Source organism: Takifugu flavidus, chromosome 10 (genome assembly GCF_003711565.1).
Source record: "Takifugu flavidus isolate HTHZ2018 chromosome 10, ASM371156v2, whole genome shotgun sequence".
NCBI lineage: Eukaryota > Metazoa > Chordata > Actinopteri > Tetraodontiformes > Tetraodontidae > Takifugu > Takifugu flavidus.
The window spans coordinates 6,584,471-6,606,210 of record NC_079529.1 but is presented as its reverse complement, the minus strand read 5'-3'; the positions used below and the strand labels follow the sequence as shown (position 1 = coordinate 6,606,210).

Sequence of the window (21,740 nt, the reverse complement as noted above, 5' to 3'; positions counted from 1 at the left end):
CAGAAGAGCTCCCACGGACAAACACGAGGCCATTTTCTTTCTTTTCCCTCATTCAGTAACAACCTGTGTTCTAACATGTTATGTGAACACCATAATAAAAGAACAGGAAGCAAAATCAAGTTCCACACGTATGAAACATACAGTGTTGAAAATAGAGCATGAATGTTCTTCCTGTCGCTCCATGATAAACATCATGCCATTCAGATCCAGCCCAACAATTGATTTTAAGAGAGGTATTACTGTACAATTGTTAGGATTTAATCAAGGGATGGAAGCAGGATTTCAAAATTCAGCACACTGAACTTTTAAATGGTGCGAGTGTGCGAAAACATTTGAAAAATCACATCAAAAAAATGTCGTTAAGGGAAAAGGCAACTTTTTGTGGACACAGCGGCAACCATCTGAAGCAATATAATACCCACCTGGCGAACAACCACGGTGACAATAATAGAATTTTGATTTGGTTCATCCCATTCCAGCAGGAACACCAGCCAGTTTTTTTCATCGGGCTGTGATGCCATGCCGTTATTAGCATTTTAAATAAAAAACAAAGCTTTACGCTTTTGTTTGTTTGCAAGAAATTAAATTTCAATGAGTGATGTTTTGATCATAAAGCTACATTGGGATTTGTTATAGAATGTTTGTTGAGGACGTTCCAGGTGATAATATCGATACTTCTCTCACCGTTTAAATATGAAGCTGTTATCAAATTGAGTTAATAAATAAACTAGTTTCAATTTTATAAGCCTTGAAGAAACTGTGCAACTTCTTCCTGGTACCAAAAGCAGTTCTTATCCTTCATTTCCTTGCTCTATAGGGACGCTGACACTCTTATTTGTGACACAAACTCTTCATTTCTTGGTCTTGTCAGACATGATTTGTGAGGTCCTGCAGCAGATGGATGAGACCCCTCATCAAGGCTGTCAATCTCAGGAGGCGGCATTAAATTACCACATCCAAGGTTGTACGCTACATGCTTGAGACACACGATGTCCGACGGCATCTCCCAGTGAAATATGTACGTGATCTCTGTAAATATCTCACATAACCCATATTTAAAATGACACTGTGAGTGTACGAGTGTTTATTGGAAAGACAAACAGTATTGCAATACCCACAATGGCACAAAAACAAATTAATGACCTCAAAATGTACTCAGAGGGACATGAAATTCCACTTGGCTGTTGAGTTGCTCGGATGGCTGATTCTGTGGTTGGCTGGGAGAACGATGGCCGACCAGCAAGCATCCAAATTAGATACTGGCACGGTGGCGCGTATTGCATAGTGGGAGTGCTGCCTTGGCTAGCTCTCAGCTCAGCACGCATAATACAACAGCAGGGGGACAACAGAGCCACGTTCTGATTAAACTGCAGATAATAGTGAGATGAGAGAGGAAGCCCGCAGATTAAAATGCATTTCATCTCTATGTTTGTTTTTATTTACTGCTGATTTGTCCTCAGTCTGCCATCATACTCAGGCATCCATCAGCCTGCATGGACAGACTACTTAAAAGACCTTGGATCATAATTCAGTTGCTATGCAAAAAATGCACATCCAATCTTTGTGAAGTGAAAAGGTCAGAAACATTCATCCATTCACATCGGCCAGCATCTGCCAACTTTAACAATAAGCTGAAAATAAAAGAACAGGGGAGGAGGCGAGAATGAAAAGGTGGCCTTCGTATTCCTCTCTATCTTTGATCAGCATACCATGAGGAGGTGAGGCTGGACGGATAACTGGTCCACAGCGTCTGAAGAACGTAGCTTCACATTCCAAAGTGCTTGTTGCCTTCTTCTCTCCAAGTGTTTCAGCCCAGAGCAGCTGTGAAAACGCATCATGACTTATGTTATGTTCCAATAAAATCCCAGATCAAGTCTATTCACAAATAATTTCTGATGATTTCAATCAGTGTGCTACAGTACTGATCTTACTGTGATCCAATGCTTTGCTCATCTACGCTCTACCACAACAGTATTTGAAAAAAGCAACCTTTACCGGCCAAAGTCTCAGCTGTAGTTTAGCTAGATTCACTGACCCGAACCCAAAAGTATTATAAAACATGCCTACGCAGTGCAGTGCACAGGTGCTGTGGAAGGTGACTTAACTGTGCAGAATACATTTAAGGTAAATTCTGAAGCTGCTGCAGACTCATCTCAAATAGCAAATCAAAACAAACAATTAAGTAAATAACAAGCAATCAAATTATGTCACCACTAAAGCAACCGCATAGATTATGTAGACTATATTAATATTCATATGTGAAATAACAACGCTTGCCATGAGAGCCTGGGACAAATATTTGTTAAAGAGTTCTTTACTGTATTCAAAACACAACACGTGGACTTGAATTGCACTCTCTAAATCGAAGATTGAGGAACTACTTCCGATATTAATTTTCAATATGGCGTGTCGTGATTAAGTAGACAAACAAGTGGCATCTGCGCGGAAAACGCTCCAATCTTTTCCCTTTGGATGTGAATGGGTCTAGGACAGGCCACGCCCACCGGGGCGGTGACGCGCACCAATGGGGACGCAGCTTGCGCCGCGGAAGGACGTGACGTCATCAGCAGCAGTCGCCCCGGCCGCCGCGCTGCTCCGCTCCGGCTGCAGTCGATCTAGCGGCTCTTGTTTTTGTTGGTGTGAAAACCTGCGCCCCAACACTTTGGCACCACCGGGGGAATTTACGGGATTGTGCCGTCCTGCTTCCTGAGAAGAGCGGAGAAACACTTGAGGCGAGCGGGGAGATCTGATTTTAGATGGTTTGCGGAGGGTCTGTCTGCTGTCTTCTTTTTTTAAACCATGATTTAAGCTACTTTGATTGCGACCACTTAGCTAACAGGCTAACCGGGGATGTTTTCGTAAACGAGCCACTCCGGTAGCTTTCAGGCTAGCTGGATCCGTCCACCAAATCCGTGTATAGGTGTGCAAAAGCGTAAAACTGATTGTTTGAAATAATCGTCTTGGTGTCTCAAGCTGAATATGTTAATAATTTGGGATCCGGTACCTGTCTCGCTGCACATTTCTAGTATGGGCAGTAGTTAAGTCCAGGCAACAAGTCTGCTTTAACTTTAACATGCGCAATGTAGTTTGTTTCTATGCTTGACTATGGAGATTGAAACAATCTGATCATGGCTGGCTTACGATGGACATTCTTTTGTAAAAAATGAGGGATTTAGGCAAAGCGAATTCGGGATCATACAAAGGCGAGTTGGGGGCTACTTGAACGTTAGATCCCTGGTTTTTGTAATCGAATCGCTCTGAGGAAAACTTTTAAAATATATGTATATATATATATATCTTGCTTCATACGAGAGGGGACGAGGTGGTTGTACATTATAAATAGCCCACATGCTTTGGATCAGTTCCCAAACTTGGAAAAGGCAACTGAAGCAGGAGGTGGGAGACGTGAGCGCACAGCCCTTGCAGCCCGGGGGAAGATGGCGGAGTCTTCCAGCAGGAGGTGGTGAGACCAAAACTTGGGCACTCCTCGGATTTATCGCCCAGCGTCTGAGCCCAGATCGAAGGACACATGCAGGCCAAAAAACGGTACTTAACGCTGTTCTCCGCCGGTGCGTGTCTCATCTTGCTGTTTTGCTTCGGTGGGATTCAGGTCCCGCTATCTAGACGGGGTCCCGGGCGGCGTGATGATCGCAGCCTCGCCGGCTATCGACCCGGGGCGCGGTGGCGTCGCCTCCCCGGGTCTCTCCCACCTTTTAGCCCCTTGGAAGAAGATCAGAACGTCGATCCTGATGAGCACATATCGCTTAAGCAGAAGAGAGACGTTAGTTCTGGGATCTACACTGGAAAACGCTGCAGAATGGAATCCTGCTTTGATTTCACCCTGTGCGAGAGGAATGGATTTAAAGTTTTTGTTTACCCACAGCAGAAAGGGGAGAAAATGTCCGAGAGCTATCAGAACATTCTATCCTCCATTGAAGGATCCCGGTTTTACACATCAGATCCCGAGCAAGCATGCCTTTTCGTCCTGAGTTTGGACACTCTGGACAGGGACCAGCTTTCTCCACAGTATGTACACAATTTGAAAGGGAGAATCCAGAGCCTTCCTCTGTGGAACGAAGGAAAAAATCACATCATCTTTAATTTGTACTCCGGCACATGGCCGAACTACACAGAAGACCTCGGCTTTGACATTGGTTACGCGATGTTGGCCAAGGCCAGCATCAGCACGGAGAACTTCAGGCCTAACTTTGACGTTTCCATCCCTCTTTTCTCCAAAGATCACCCTAGGACAGGGGGGGAGAGGGGCTATCTGAGACATAACAGCATTCCCCCTTTTAGGAAATACATGTTAGTTTTCAAAGGGAAGCGGTACCTAACTGGAATAGGTTCGGACACTAGAAACGCTTTATATCACGTCCACAACTCCGAGGATGTGGTGCTGTTGACCACCTGCAAGCACGGGAAGGACTGGCAGAAGCACAAAGACGCACGCTGTGACAGAGACAACATGGAGTATGACAAGTAAGTCCTACTGGTTGTATTTTATACCAAGAAAGTCTTTTTCTCCAAACCCCCTGAATAAAATGACATGATGTTTATCAGTGAGGAACTGTAGGAAATTACACTTGAGCGAACCAATAACTTTGTCTTCATGTAGGAGGTGAAGGTTATCGCTTCCTCTGTGGTCTTCGACTAGTCCAACAGTCACACGCTATTTTCTTCGCATATATCTCCCCGAATTGTGCAGTGGGATTCACTTTATGTCCGCCAGACTCTGCTGTGTTGTTACTGGTGACTGTATGGTGCTGCGTTTTGGACTGCAGCTCGTTGCAGTGGATTAGCCCGCACAAAGCGCTGGTGCCAGCAAGGGGAAGCCACCCGAGCCCCTGTTTGCTCAGTCATTTCCCAGACAAACCCAAATGCATCAAACTGGAACCCCCCTGCCGGGCCCAATCTGTGTCCTGTATGACCCCATAGCATTTGGGGGCCTCCTGTGATGGACCACCAATATTTACCTTGTTGTTTCCAGTTGTCTGGTCTGGAGAATTAATAGATTCTAATCACGCTTACAAGCACAAATCTGCAATAAAGGTGCACGTCGCTCAAATATCCAACTCTTGTGAGTTAGTATATAGAGGAATAAATAGTCCTTCTGCACTTCGTAAATGATCAAACGGTGTCATATTACGTGTTGACAGCATTTGGTATTTTTGTTTTTCTACATTGTCAGGAGCCAACGTGTCTCTTGGAATCTTGTTTGATCCAATCTCACGTCTCCACTCTGAATAAATGTGTGTGGAATTTCACTTTGTTTGCTCTGACTGCACTACATACTTTTTAGTAATTAGTGTTTGCTTCCCTCTGTTTGATTAAGATTAAGATGTACTTTATTCATCCCCGTAGGGAAGTTGAATTGTAGTAGCAACCTATACAAAGTATAGAAACAGAATAAATAAAGACAGATAAGATTAGAACGTTATAAGCATATACACAGCATATATATAGCAGGTTATCGCAGCAACACGCGGCGCTATTGTGATGCAGCACAGGCGCACATACGAGGTCGCACATGACTGATGGTGGAAATTGTAGCAGTGATTGTGATTTTTGGCTACACCCACACTGATGTGTTTTAGTTGCAAAGCCAATAACGTCTGTGGCCTTTCTGCCTGATGTCCAACTTAACCATTAAAAACCAGAAAAATGAAACATTTCAAATGCGGCCCTTTGATGAAGGTACCTGGCGTAAAGTGCACTCCAGCCAGACGGCTGTGCCTATCGTGAAAGCACCATTAGTACATAAATGTGGACAATGCCGTACTAATCCTGCAGTGATACTGAAATGCTCCTACAAGTATATTAATATGTAAAGGTATTAGTGTCCCTGTTGCCTAAGCTGTAGAGGGCTGGAGATGCCCAGTTGCTATTTAATAATGCAGGGGTTCATTTTTCATCAACTTTCCACCAGAATTCCACTGCTTTTAATGCAGAACTGTGCAATTTATCATTGCGTTGGACACCCTGGATCAGACAGTGCAGTCTGTGGTCTAACTGGGTGGAAGTAATAGTTTCTGTGTCGGGCTGTGGTCCTTTGTGTAACAAATCCCCCTTATCCTCTCCCACTGTCAACTAGGAAGTTATGGCGGGGTTAATGTTGCAGCCCATCACAGTTACCATGTAAATTTCACATTAATTTATGACATAAGTCAGTCATTTTTTCCGCTTTAAATGCACATGAGAGATTGATACATTTTGGCGTTCAATATAAATAAATGATGGTGATTCTTACTAAACTTGCAAATTCTTTACATAACTTATGTGCCTGCAGTTGATTGGAGGGGTGTTTCCCCATTATCCTTGTGTCTTTCTAGCTTGTACATGTGTCATAAATCTGATCTGATTAGCCTTTTTTGCACAAACAGGAAATTTCAGGTCGTTTCATACTTGCATTCTGCAGCTTGGCTACATTTTACACCTTTTCCTGCCATGATCTGACTGCTTCCAGCCATCGGGCTGTTGTTTGGTCGTTTCCACGCTCCATCTTTTCAGACATGTGCACTCAGCCACTGCACACAAGCTTGTAACGCTGCCAGAGAAGGAAGAACGGCTACCATGAGCGGCAGGTCGGATGCCGTTTCAACCTCAGACTGAAGGCCTTCTCACAGCTTGTTTCCAATTAAGACATTCTGTCAAGCGAGAAAGTACAAGAGGCAAAGAGTAAAAGATGAGGGGAGAGATTCGAGGAGAGGGAGACAAACAGACGTGTGTTGGTGGAAAAATAGGAAATGAAAGAAGGAGAAGAGGGTGCGTGAGCAACTGAGAGGAAAGGCAAGGAGTGGAAAAAGGAAAACCTTGTGCCTGTCCTCCAGCATGGAGAAGTAAGTCCAATAGCTGACTGGCTGCTGACACTGGTGCACAAAGTGTATTTATAGGCCTGCAAGATTTTAATCCTCAGTATTGGCCAAAGCCCCTGGCAGAGGGCTGGCAGCCATGTCTGCAGCAAACTATTAATCACTCTTGGGGGGGGGGGGGGGGGGGGCAAGTTCTTGCACATTCTCTTTGTGTTCCTTTGGAGACAGTCGTGTCAGTTTCTGCATGTAATAATGATATCTGTGGCATTGAAAGATGTATTGATATTAACTGTGATAAACACGTACAGTCACTGTGCTGGTATGACATTAGTTCACACTGTTTGCGTAAAAATAAAATGGGAATCGTGTGTTTGGAAGGCTCCTTTTCTAAATCTCACCTCTTTTCTAAATCTCACCTCTGGCAACAAACTGTCAATGACTCTCCATGTTTGCGAGCGCCAGAGGAAACGTCAAGTGGTGGTAGAGGCTGGTAGACCGCAAAACCACTCTTCATCAGCACGGGCCTTCAAGAGACTCTTACACCACCGTGCAATCATTTTCGGTGGTCGGGGTTTCTGAGTGCTTTCCCTGGCGTGTTTTTCTTGGTCAGTCGGTACATGAATGAGCGCAGTGTGTGTGGAGTGGGTGTGCAACTGTGGTTTGTGTTTAAGCACATCGTTGGATTTCTGGTTTCTCAGTTCATACTTGACACCTCTTAACATTGTATCGATGTGTTATAAATCATTTATTTTTAGCAGTTTCTGTAAAGTAGTTCCCAATTTGCTTGAAGTCCTTTTTTAGCTGGTGTTCTTATTATTCAGACATTGTCTACTGTAGTCCTAAGTCTCCACCAGAGACAACCTTGACATGTGACACATAAATGATGTGATATTTAAAGGGAAGCTTGCGTGCATCTTGTGACTCCAGTTCCCCTGAGCTACTGTGCACCTGAGGGATGCAGCCTTCATGTACTAGTTTTAGTGATTTTAGCTCATTTCTGAGAGGGAAACAGTTGGGGGAAAATCACCTGAAAGAAGTGAATTACGCCATATAGATGGGCCTGATGTATATCTAATGTATGTTTGACACTTTTAGTTTGGGATTGTAGCCAAGTATTCCTCGGTGTGTGCTTGAGCGGCTGCAGCATATCCATTCTCTCCCCGTTTCACATTCAAATGAAAATGTTCTCTGTCTGCTGGAATGGGGTTAGGTACTCAATCTTTGGAAGCTCGCTGTTGAGGACAGAAGGCCGTGCCATTTGTTTAGCAATTCCTCCACTCGTGCACTCTCTGGCCTGTTCTGGCAGAATGATGTATGTCCTGGTCTTAGTTGCCACGTGCAGGTGATGTCTATTAGAGTGGTGGGTGAGCAGAATAAGGGAAGTTGTGTTGATGTTCCAGGCACATAGTGTGGCCTCTTCCCAGAATCGCCATTTAAAATGCAATCTGCATCTTCCACACCCAAACGTTGGTGGAAGATGTACTCATATGCTTTCTATACATTTTCTGCAACATTGCTGTAACCAGGAGGAAAAGGGACTAGAACCCGGGTTCTAGAACCCGGAGGAGGTGCAGCAGTCGTACCAGAAACTGTTGGTGCATCACTCAACAAGTCGATGTTATCGTGTCCCAGGAGGTCATGATAAGTTGCTTGTCAGACATGAGGGCAGTTTTTCCAATTCTCCCGCTTGTACAATAAAATATGTTGCAACGCTACACGCAGAATTAAGTAGTTCCATAAAACCAAGGCCAGCCAAATCCTACGGGGTTTTTAATCCCGCAGTCGGCTCGGAGAGTGAACCTGCCAAACCGTCAGACACTAAATCACAGCGGCTGTTGACTCGATGCCAGAAAATATGGTTTTAATATTTCCTTTTATTATTGTTGCAGTGCAGGAGAGGAACAGCGGTCCACTTATGTGTGTGGAGCCGCAGACTAGGGGATGATTTGTGTTTCCTGAAATTGAATTGAGTCACAGTGAGGCCTTGTTCCTCCTCAGAAGAACTTTGGCAACGTGTCTGCATCACCATGTCCAACTGCTGGTTTAAAGTAACCTCACTTGGCAAAGGAAACTATTACCAGCCATGATGTTGGAGGACTTAGCAGTGTAGCGACTTGAATGATCAGATAAACTGTCTCTGTCCTACAGATGGCTCTGTGAGTCGTGGGGGGGGCTATCATTTTTACAAAAACTCTTAATTGTTGGATGTTGTACCTTTAATTCGTTCTTGAAATGATAGCCTGTTTCAAATTAGTGATGACTGAATTAACGATAATAATTGTTATTTTTATAAACACAGCTTAGCTAAGTATTCTACAAACATGATATATGAACTTCTGTCATGTGAAGTAATATATGCGACGCCCATATGTGAGGTCACAACCAGAAGGCAGGAGAGGAAGTTCATCTCGGCTTTACCAAGGGTCAAAAAGTAATTACCAGCCTGCAGCAGGAAGCTGTGCAGGGTGCAGGAGTCATTCACAGATGGTAGACCTTTGTTCTGGACCAGTTTCCCTGAAGGTTTAGCTGTCCCGGAGGTACCGGTGTGGTTTAGCACTGAGATCAATGTTAACTGTGATGTCATGAAGCTAAATCATTGCATGGACAACCTCATTTAAATGCTTTACTTGCCCTGTTGTACATCATTTGCCTGTTTTTTCTTGATTTAAGCCTTGTGACGGAGTCACATGCTCATCATATTCTGTCATTTATTCAAACGTGCTCAGTTTGCTGCCACGCAGGTCTGCTCGCTTTTACCATTTTGTGTGTGATCTGGGATGAACCGCAGGATTTCCTTTTTTCCATAATCATTAGTAATACCACCAGTCTGTAATCTCTCATTCTGTCACCGTGGCAATGGGGCTTCTCTCGCTCGTCTGTGGTCCCGTAATTGCGAGGTAATCATCTTTTCCTACTTGAGAGCTAAATGACTGTGTTTACTCTATGTTCTTGCTTCTTGGCAGCTCGACTTGGCAAGACATTTATTTGGTCTCTGTCAGCACCAGAATGAAGCAGATCCTCCCATTACTTCACATGAGCTTTGCACTTACCATTTCCTTTTTCCCAGTGCCCCTTAGACAGGTTAACATCATATTTATAGTTTACTGTCATTGCAGGAATTCACTTTGTCATCAATCACATTACAAATTATATTACCGGTAAATTTTATTTTTTAGGTGTTTTCAGTTTCCTTAAGGTTCCACATTAATTGGTTTAAAGTAAATCAGTGTTATTGTGAAGCAGCCAAAGAAGAAGCAGAATAACATTGATTTAACATCAGAAACAATGTCTGAATAAAATTATACAGAGGAAAATTACTGTTGAATGTTTTACTGTTTCATTAAATCCCTGTCCATTTTCATTGTGGAGGCAATCTATAAAGATATATCTCTAAAGGATTAAATCCAATAAAGGAAAGCCAGTTCTGTCCAACTCCTGAATATTCAGTATTTACGTAACCCCCCGGCAGTATTTTCAATCATGTGTTCTGAGCCAAAAACACAGACTCATCTTTGTCTCGCAAATAATAATGGTGATTAGGGTTGTGGTCTCGTCCTTTCTCTTTTTCCTCCTCATCTTTACCTGTAAGCAGAACAACATTTTTGGTGTTGTTCTATGAAAGAACATGGGGCTTGCGTGCAGACGCAGCTGTGCGGTTCGTTACACGCATCGCCTTTTATGTTGTACAAAACCACATCCACACTTGACCACAGAACGATTCAAAATGCAAGTTTCAGGCCAGGCACGTCCTTGATTCAGGGGTTTATATAAATCCTCCCCATGCTGTGATGGATTGGATCAAATCTGATTTAGCATATTGGTCCACTTGATCACGCACTGATGGCAAATTTATTCCATAGCATAACTTACTGAACGAAGGCATTTTAGTCGTTGCCAAGAATATGTGCTTGAGCTTTTCATCCTCTGTTCCCATCCATTCATCTGTCTCCTCACATTCTTCTGTCTCGTCCTCCATCCACCCTGCTTGGCCCGGGAACAGAGGCATTCCTGAAGCGGACTTATCTCTGGTGCAGTACAGTCTGCAACAGTAGCACCGAGCTGACTCGAGTCTCAACAAAATCCGGTGCCTGTTTGACTCTGAGACCCGTCAGCTCCGCCTGCACCACTGTGTTCTGGCCGGGACACTTCCTGGCCATTATAAGACACACAATCAAATACACGGTATCTGATGGGACATCTTTCACTTTCTAGACCTTCCAACCCTTCCAGTAACAACCTGAGACTGTTTTTAATCGGATGCTGGTGTTTTCATCTCATCCACCTAAAAACTTCCTCCAACCTCCCTAAAGAGTGACCAAAACAGAAACTGTTTTAATTGTTTATGAATCCCCAGATACTGATTAGCTGTGCACTTTGATCAGGCTAATAGAAACCAGCAATAGGGCATGTTTGACCTGAGTTTCCTGTAAATATAAATACTGTGGAGATAACAGTGCACGTCTGCTACCACTGCACATTTACTCTTTAGAGAAATGTGTCATAAGTTGGCACTCGGCTGCTGTTTAGGTGAACACAACTGAAATGCCTCGTACAACGTGGACACAACCAGACAAGAACAAAGAGGGAGAAGACATCTGTGAAAACCTGCAATTTCTCCACAGTTGTTGGTAGTAGTCCCGGGAAAAAAAACAAAAACCAAGTCGCTTAATTTGAAGTTGCTGTTTTTGTGTGTGTATCAAAGCGTCGCCGTCTTCCGTCCTCGGCCCACTTGTCAGCCTCCTGGAGATAATCAAAGCAAAGCTGCTCTGCAAATGGTCTGGCAGTGTCTCTAAAAAAAGGACGTTTCTCTGAAATGCAAGACCGAAAAGTGGATTTCCGCATCTGTGTGTGACATTTTTTGTGCAGCTTAGATACCCTGTTTAAATGTCGACTTTCCCCCCCTTAACTTTTTCCACCCGACACCGTCTTTGACTCGTTGCCATTGAGAGTGAAATTCCGCCAGCTAAGAGACGTAGTCCTGGCAACAGCCGATTGCTTGGCTCAATTGTGACAGAGAAAAGGAGGCATAAAATAAGATATGGATTGTGAAAGGGGTGACAGAGAATGATGGTTCCAGAGCTGTCATCACACCCCCCCTTCCCCTTCTCTGAAGCCTGTGTAAGGGAACACATACACTCATAGTGAAAATTCCACAAACTGTGATTCAGTCTGCTCCGCCACAAAGCCGTCACGTGTGTTACGACATCCACGCTGTTAACGCCACTAATAATAGACAATTAGTGTTTTCAAAAAAGGCAGCACAGCCCAAGACTGCGAAAGGATCGGCTGTCAGTGGGAGGCTGAGCAAATCCACATGAGCACTCGGATTAATCAAAAAGCCGCTGAAGTGCCTCTTTTTGCCTTCACAGTCACAACATCATGGATTTCTTCTAAATCCTGATTGTTCTGATTTTCTCTGTGATGGACCAATCTGTGGCTGTTTTATCATTTTGTCTGTGCTCTATTTGCACTTTTCTTTCCTCCATTGTCACAGTGTCCCGTATTTCAACCATATTAATGAGCGGCATGCAATTCTGGGCTTCGTAATTCTCCTAAATGCATGATCTGGCTGTGACTGTTCCTTTGTTAGACATCTGGCTCCATTTCCTGAGAGATATATGTCAAAAGGATGGATTGAATAGCTTTTGTTTAAAAATAATGATAGAAGATTGTCTCTTACATGTCATTTTTCTATAGTTTTAGGATTTTGCAGTCGAGTTAAAATTATTTTTGCAAGATAAACTGCCCCTTTCAGGAGTATTAATGATTATTGGGATTTCTTTAAGCAAAATTAAATGATAAGGGTTAATTTAGAGCAAGCTTACTCCAAAATCCTATCACGCACAGGGTTGTTGCACACAAGAAGACTGGAATTGGCTGTGACAAACAAATTTTGAACTCTCACGCTTTCCATCGTTACCGACATGCAGTGGCATACTGTTCTGCCGCTCCGCCCCGCAGGCCGCCATCTGGAAGAATAGAAAAGAATGGAGGTATGCGGGGAGAGGAACATCTGGTCTTTTTGGTGCTCGTGGTGGCAGGAAATGTAGAAGATGGGGAATTTATCACCAGCTAGGGCCAGATATAACCCTATACTTTTGTGAATATAGGCTTGGAAAAGATCACTTACTGCCTGCTCGCGTGCGGGATTACTTGTTCACCATGTTTAAAAATAGTCCCTCATATCTGACAGTCAGAACAGTGAATCTAATGGTTTTGTAATGGATGCACAAATCAGATCATCTCTGATATTGCATAGTCTCTCTATAATTTGCAGTCGTGCACTGATTTAAGCTTCACGTTAATGGATTTTTATGTACATTGTTGTGGATATAATGAATTGCATTAATGCTGTTTTTTTCTTTTTTTGCTCTTAATCTTTTACAATTGTTGTTTTAAATCTGAAGGAAGGAGTTTATGGCCAGATGTCACAAAAGGAAATCTGAGAACAACCATGGCCTTTGACAGAATTTGTCAGAGAACAACCCGAAACCATAAATTCAATACCAGTCATTAAAATATTAAATGTCATTCTTGCATATCATGTGTTTCTCTGCCACAAAGCCTTGGTTTGCATGGCATTTATATGCCGGCAGCGGTTCTGAAACCTGGAAATAGGTGGATAGCATTTTCAGCCTTTTGCATTAAATTTCACCCCTTACTCATATCTGAAATGATCATCCTGACTTTGCAGGAGCTGTGGGTGTGTATGAGCGCGTGCAAAGATACATGTCCGCATTCATGTGCACGCTGAAGCTTTGGAGCTGCCTGATAACTGTCACACAACAGCCAAAAAATGCAAATCCCTGAGAATAAGGAGTGATATGTTTAGACTTCTCTTTCAGCTGGATGGATGACGCTATCAGCGAGTCTGGTTGTGTGAAGTAAAAGGCGATAGCCAGGCTGTTGTGCGTTTACCCCACCACCAACCCCCAGCGCTTCCTCTGAGAATCCGTAGTTGCTTTAACGTTTTCTGATGTGCTCTTCACACGTGATGTGATGTGGAGAAACTGACACTTGTGCTGCCTGAGTGAACGCCAGAGCACAGAGCGTGCATGTCGTTACGGAGATCACTCCACATTTCTGCTGTCGGATTCTCTTAATGAAAGGTGTGAAAGATGCTTTATGGCTGTGCATACAGGTGTTTAATCGGACACCTCTGGATATACGTTCTCCCCTTTAGCATACGTACGTCACGTTTGTTGTTTATAGGGAGGAGTAAATAAAATGGCCTGGGTAATATAGTATTCTTGGTGACAGGATATCACATCTATATCGATCTGTCCCGCCTCCAGCCTGACATGTACAATACATGACACAGGGCTGACTTGTGTCAGATTGTGCAGTGGATTAATAATGACTTTGGCTCTGCAGAAGCGGAGTTATTTCAGTACCAACGCAAAAGCACTCGGCTCCGCTGTTCGGGAGACATTCTGGAAATAATAAAATCTATGTATCTATATAGTTTTATTGGAACAGCAAAGGAAGAAAAAACGCATGGAAGTATTTGACACATAAATTACTCCCCTCGGATGAAAGTGGTCAAATGGTTGAGCACACATTAGCATTTGAGCATCATTTACTCTCCCATTTAATGGATCCCACTTCGGTGAATGAAAGCCCGACATCACAAAAATGTGCACTTGTTCAAACACTCTTCCAAGGCACACGTACAATATTGACTCTGAAGGAATTCCAAGCAGCTCCTTAATCCAAACAAGTGCTGACGGAGCCTTGGATTGAATGGAGAAAGTGAGGGAGAAAGGAGCGATGAGATGTGCAGGTGAGAGGGCACAGGGTTTAATGGGAGGAGAGAGAAGGCCATCACAGCATTTCATTTTTCCCCCTCTAAAAGCTTTTTAATGAAAAGAAATATGTGCTTTCTTGTGAACTCTACAAATGATTTTCCTGCAATTTGCATCAATCATTTGATACAACCTAAAGTGTACAAGTCCAACAATGAGGCTTTATTGTAGTTCTGGGCTTTAAATCTTGTTTATTGTCAATGTTTTTAGTCAATAGTGGTAATATTTTGTTCTGCCTTCCTGCAGGTATGACTACAGAGAGATGCTGTACAACTCCACCTTCTGTCTGGTCCCCCGCGGAAGGCGCCTCGGCTCCTTTCGCTTCTTGGAGGCTTTGCAGGTCAGTGACATCAAGGTTTTGATTGGTGTCCCTGTTGTTCAGAAGTAGATTGATACGTAGAGGGTGAGCCGAGGTGAGTAGGCTAGGTCTGAGTAGGGTTTTTGGGGAGTGTCTCCTAACTTTCCTAGCAGCAGCTTTGGAATTGGAGGTGGAATGTAGACTGTCCTGAAGGAATTGGGTTAAATTTGCATCAGGTGCAGATCTCCATACTCTTTGGTGGAAGATATTTCCAATTTCCACCTCAGCCCTATTTTTCTAGCATAATTTAAGGCCTTGTCAGCTAAATAAAGTGACCCAACACATTGAATTGGTTCAAGATTTCTTAATTGCTTCAACAGTAGCTGCATGGAAAACACCATTAATCCATGAGTATGAATGGAAAAATAGATGTGCTAAAACACCCCCACCAGTCATTTAGGTCTTGTGCAGCCAGCATTGATCCAGCTGCCTGAGTCTGAGCAGTGAATCAGTGCCATCTTTTGTCTAATCCACCTTGTCTCCTTTGCCAAAAGTATTTTGCGTAATCATCTCTATTGAGTGTAGATATTATTCACGGCCCAAAGTTTCAAAAGTATTTTGATACTGAATCATAAATTGACATAAAGGTCAGTGGAGGAAAAAATATTGGTCAAGATCATCACATGGAACAAGTTAGATAGTCCTATTCCCAGGCTGCATGTGTATTCACATTAACACTGCGTATTTGTGGACGTGGTTGGTTTTGTTTTCAGGCTGCCTGTGTCCCGGTGATGCTGAGTAATGGCTGGGAGCTCCCCTTTTCAGAGATCATTGACTGGAATACTGCAGCTGTGATTGGGGATGAAAGGCTGCTATTACAGGTAGAAACTCCTCCGGCATTCATCTGTAATTTATCCTAAAATTGCTTCAGCACGTTGCAGGAGTTTGATTCCCCCCCATTGTACATGTTATGTAAAGTCGACTGGACATTTTATCCAGTCTTGGTTAATTCCTTTATGCTAATGTCTGACTTCATCTCAGATCCCATCGACGGTGCGTTCCATCCACCAGGATCAGATTTTATCCCTGAGACAACAGACTCAGTTGTTATGGGAGGCTTATTTCAACTCTGTGGAGAAGATAGTACGAACCACACTGGAGGTACGTGCTCGTTAATGTTGATTCATGCAACACACAGACACATCCCGTCCTGCTCCATTTATTAGGACGGGGTAAAGGTTTTTGCTTTGCTCCGTCTGATCTTCTCTTGCCTTTTCAATTACTGAAGCACATATTAGCAAGGCCGAAACACGAGCATAAATATTCATTGGCTATTAGTTTATATTGTGTTTTCGGTGAATAAAAAATCTAAAAAATAAAAGTTCTTGTCCATAGTTACAAGATAACATTGAGGGTTTTTATCTGGATCAATATGAAGAATAGGTTTTAGGTTTTCTTAGGTAAAAAGAGGAAATTTAGATCCCAGTTAAACCAGTCTTTTAATGCAAACCATGACCAGCATGAAATATCTGTGAACTGTCAAATGGACTTTCACATTTTTGTTATGTTGCTATTAGTTTAAAACAGTTGCTGTTTTGATGTAAAGATGCACCTTCAAAACATATCCAACAAGACGTAAACAGTGTTTGCTCTGCTCTTCAGCTACCCCCTCGGCCCAAAGTGCTTAATAATTTATTAAAGCATCGCTGCCTAGTGGGAAAGCCTGTAGGTACACTTGGCTTCATGTGTGTGAGAATAACACACAAAATTGACCTTTAACATTAAAATAGAATCTAAATCATTTACAATTTTCTAAAAGCACATACTTTGTTGAGATTTAATATTAATTACAAATATTTTCACAACTGCTATTCTGTTTTTAATTTCCCCCATTTCAGACGATACCGAGGAGTTTTCTGATCAGCTCACTGACATCCCTCCATTTTAAGTAACGATATAGTTAGGGTTAACTACTGATTGCTACAAATGACATTACGGCTAAAAACTTGTTAATTCAGTATATCTGCTATATTGGGATTTGCAGAAACTAGAATGAACAAATTGAGTTTTCTTTTTGTAGATCATCCAGGACCGCGTACTGCATCACACCTCAAGGAGTAACCTTATGTGGAACAGTCTGCCTGGAGGCCTTTTCACTCTGCCTCAGTACTCCACATACCTCGGAGATTTCCCCTTCTACTACGCCAAGCTGGGTCAGTTAATAATTCATGCACAAACTGACATACACATGGAACCATATTAAGGACACACCCCGAGCTTTGATTGACTGGTTTACAGTTCACGGCAGGAACAGCTGGTGTGCGGCAGCTGTTGAATCCTCGTCAACGTGTGTCAATGACCTCGCCACAACTGCTGCAGTATAAATCTATTTAATCATGATTTGTCGCATTAGCTCACCGTACAAGGCTGTTGACTTACAATGTTACCGCTCCGTGTATCTAATCAGATTTTATTTGGTTGACTGGCATCCGTTCGAAGTAAACCAGTTTTACATGGAATACCAAGGAAACGGCGCCGGACAAAATTCAGCATTGATCTCAGGAGAGATTTCGAGGATTTTTTCCAATTCTCATCTACCAGATTTGAATTCCTTCATATTTAACTTTGTTGTATGCTTGCCTTATTTTCAGGTATCAAGCCCTATCCCAAGTTCACAGCTATTATTCACGTAGTGACGCCACTGGTCTCCCTGTCCCAGCCAGTCATGAAGTTGCTTGTGGCCGTGGCCAAGTCCCAGTACTGTGCTCAGGTATTTCAAAGTCTCACACACTGCAGCGCATTAGATGATGGAATGCTAATTGGCCCCCACAACCAATCTCATGCCAAGTCACGCAACAGTTGAAAATAGTGATCTCCGGGGGTTTTTTACTATTACATTTTTTTTTTTTTTTTTTTAAATCTCACCTTTTTAATCTTTCATTTATCAAAACAGTGACAGTGTGGCTCCGCTCCTTTTTATGTGAGGAATCCAGTTCAGACACGCAGCACACTTTTGGAGATCCACCATCAGACTTGCTCGCAATTGTTGAAAATATTCCAGATGGTTTAAAGGAGAGTTTGGCTGTGGGATGCTTTCACGCTGCCAAAAGCTTTCTCATCCAGTTGAAAGAGATTTTGTTGTTGATACTGTTACTCTCTGCTCGTGTATTCATTGAATTTTAAACTTAAGTCGGCATATTTTGACATGGCATGTGTTGCACGTAGGGCATGCAGATAAAAGTAAAGGTTTAAAACGAATTACTTTCCCCTTTTTTATCAGGTTATAGTTCTGTGGAACTGTGACAAGCCTCTCCCTGCTAAGCACCGCTGGCCTCCCACCTTAGTTCCTGTTACTGTTATAGAAGGTGAAAATAAGGTAAATTAATGTACAGTTGTTATGACTCTTGTAATTGTGTCCTTCAGCCACATTTGCTGGCTACAGAATCTGGAATTCTTTTTTTAAACAAAGGTATCTATTCCCACCAGGTAATAAGCAGCCGTTTTTTGCCCTACGACACCATCCCCACTGATGCTGTACTCAGCCTTGACGAGGACACAGTGCTCTCGTCTACAGAGGTCAGATAACTAGAAATCCAGGGAAACTATCAAGAGGTTCTGTGCTTCAGAAGGATTTTATTATAATTACACGGTAATTAACATGTTGCCTGTCCTCGGTCCAGGTGGACTTTGCCTTCACTGTGTGGCAGAGTTTTCCAGACCGCATTGTTGGTTATCCGGCCCGCAGCCATTTCTGGGACAGCAGTAAGGAGCGGTGGGGCTACACTTCCAAGTGGACCAACGACTACTCCATGGTGCTGACGGGGGCGGCCATCTATCACAAGTAAGGAGCCACCGCTTTTCTAATGTGGCGTTTATCTGTTTTTGCTTAAGATCAACACCAACTCAACTCTGGCCCTCTCTTGCAGATATTACCACTACCTGTACACCTCCTACCTTCCAGCCAGTCTGACGTCTATGGTTGATCAGATGTCAAACTGCGAGGACATTCTAATGAATTTCCTGGTGTCGTCTGTTGCTAAGCTACCACCCATAAAGGTCACTCAGAAGAAACAATACAAAGAGGCAATGATGGGACAGGTAAAGCCATTTGTAATGGTGCATTTATTTTCCTCTATTATGGCTGTCGGCGGCGCAGGAGGCCTTAAAGGTCAGCGTCATATTGAATTCATAATTAATATTGTTGTGACTTTCTTTCTTTCTCTCTCTGCATCCAACCCCCACCTCCCCACCCTCAGAGCTCCCGAGCCTCTCGCTGGGCCGACCCGGACCACTTTGCCCAGCGTCAGACCTGCATGAACAAGTTTGCCAGCTGGTTTGGCAGCATGCCCCTGGTCCACTCACAGATGAGGCTGGACCCGGTCCTTTTCAAAGACCAGGTGTCCATACTGAGGAAGAAGTACAGGGACATAGAGAGGCTATAACCATCCAGAGCCTCCCTGCTCAGTGGACACGTGGGAGATAGAGCGGGGGGGCGGAGATGAAGAGAAATTCTGGGCCTTTCCGTGGATGGAACAGGATGTGCTCAGAGGATTCCACATGGAGGAGAGAGGAAGGAACCAGCTACAGACAGTCATTGTTCTCCTCTCCATTGTGCCCTCCACTGTGTCTCCTTTCCACCCATTTTTTAGGGTATATCTGAATTCACTGATCATATATTTAATGATTACCATCAAAGAAAGGACACCTGAAGACTTAAAACTATTTGACTTTGAAGTGAATCGAAGTCACTTCAGTGTCCCAAAGCATGCCCAAATCTGCCCCCACCCAAGACCTTCTGGCTCTGCACAGAAAGGTTAAGATGACAGAATATAATTGATATTTCTTAACACTATTTTGGGTTGCCCGCAGGTGCTTTTGATACATGGGATTGCCAGCACTACTCCTTCTTTGTAATGTCTTAATGAGATCAGGTGGCAGGGCAGGTGAGGAGAGGAGAGGAGAGGCAGATACGTGCAGTGCCTCTAAAGAGGGGTGGGTTTTATGGGTGCAAGAAAAGGACAGCGAAGGGAAGGCACCTTGATCATGCTGCTTTTCAGTGTGTGTTTTATAACTGACGGAACGACAGATCCTGACGCCGTATCAATTCCGCACCAAAGTGTATTAAGTACAGCAAACGGTACCACCCTGAATGTTTCCTCCAATCTGAATCAACCATTCAAAGGTGATATAACTGCAGGATTCATTAGAAATGTCCAAGAGTATATTGTTGTTCTTTCTCATTCACAAATGTTCATATGCTGAGCTAGACCTGGTACTTCGATGTGTCTGGCCTCAACAATCACCAGTCGTCACAACTGAAACACAAACCACTGTTTTAAATCAGGATAATAATCATTCACGTGCATAATTGTCTTCGTGCCATAGATTTTATTTTGTCCAGTGACAGTTTTGGCCGGGAGGCCGGGCTCAGCAGCTTCCTGGCGTTGGCCGACCGCTTTATTTGGGGACCAGTTAACGTGTAGAAGCGGTAACATAGCGAGAATGCGGCGTTCTTTGGGAACGTTCATGCTACAAACTGTAACCAGGAGGTTGCTTATTATCTTAAATGTTCAAACTGTTCTTACATCAGTCTTATAATTCAACTACATTCGTCACCAACTGTCACTGGAACATTAGGCTACGGATATTGCATATCACCTGATCAGTTGCTTCCTCTATTATGCGCTGCTTGGTAGCCACACCTGTCCATTATGTTTGGAGTGGTACTTTTTTGCCAAAAAAAGACCTCCCTTTTTTCCCTCGCCCCCGTTTTTATCTGAGGACTGCCATGCATGCCCAGGTACCTTTTCTTTGAAAGGAAAAATGCTCAGTTGGGGGGTGGGGGGGGCGAAGGACAGATGCTGTTTTATCGTACATTTCTTTTGACGAGCTGTAAGCTCTACGGCAAGAATGGCCTGACCCAACTGTCTGCAGTCATTTCAAATTACAAAACTGAACATAGTGCAATATTTAAAAAGATATTCTCTCAATTGTTTTCTTCCCCGCGTCATCGTTGGCAGGGCGTTATCTGTTAATGTGCCTTCAGGAGGAATACCTTTCGTTCCCCAGGCTGCTTTGTGTCAGAATAGCTCCTGTTTTCATTTCATTTTGGGTTATTTGAGATCATTATCCAGTAACCATTATGTTTCCTCCCTCTTTTGTGTGTTTTTTTTTTGGTTTCTTTCATTTTTAAACACTGGAAAGTCACTTATCACTAAACATGTTAACATTCCTGTCTTTTTTGTTGTAGGAAATGTTTTTATTTGAACTGACTTCGATATGTACGATGTGGCCGTCTTCCCGGTTGACCACAAGTAAAGTAATCTATGTAACACTTGTGATTGATCCATACACAGTATTTATCAGACTGAATCTCAGCCTGTTTCCTCTTTTTTCCTCTCTCCTGTAAATGCAGACCTGATTTTATAGAGATTAAAATTGAAAGATAAAGGAAAGATGATTTTGTTAAAGAATTTTCTAAAAGTGGAGAAAATAAAGGTTTTATATAATGTACTTGTCTGCGTTTTATGTCTTCATCCCTCACCTAAAGAGGCCAACATATTGTGAGGTGGGAAAAAAAAAAATGCATCGAGAATAATTAAAAACCCGACTGAGGAGCAGCCAAACTAAACATTACCTTTTCAGTTTCCTCCCTTTGCGACTGCGAAGCTCATCCTGTGCCAAGAAACCGCCACGTTTACATAAAACTGTGTCAGGATGATTGGTTTAGACACGCTGCATAAATAACAGCATCTATCCAGGATGATCCTGGGTGCATGAGAGCTGCCAACTCAGCTGCAGCAACAGCCACAGCACAGATTGCCC

The 21,740-nt window shown here is 43.2% G+C and overlaps 1 protein-coding gene across 1 annotated transcript; it reads left to right on the top strand.

Annotated features, from left to right (window-relative positions):
- Positions 1-2,557: 2,557 nt before the first annotated feature.
- LOC130532494 (exostosin-1-like) lies at positions 2,558-21,428 on the top strand. The gene is made up of 11 exons (XM_057045171.1): positions 2,558-4,482; positions 14,864-14,957; positions 15,689-15,796; positions 15,957-16,076; positions 16,996-17,128; positions 17,567-17,685; positions 18,196-18,291; positions 18,402-18,491; positions 18,596-18,756; positions 18,842-19,013; positions 19,172-21,428. The coding sequence occupies exons 1-11, from the start codon at positions 3,530-3,532 to the stop codon at positions 19,355-19,357; spliced, it is 2,232 nt and encodes a 743-aa protein (XP_056901151.1). The 5' UTR covers positions 2,558-3,529; the 3' UTR covers positions 19,358-21,428.
- The last annotated feature ends 312 nt before the right edge of the window (positions 21,429-21,740 follow it).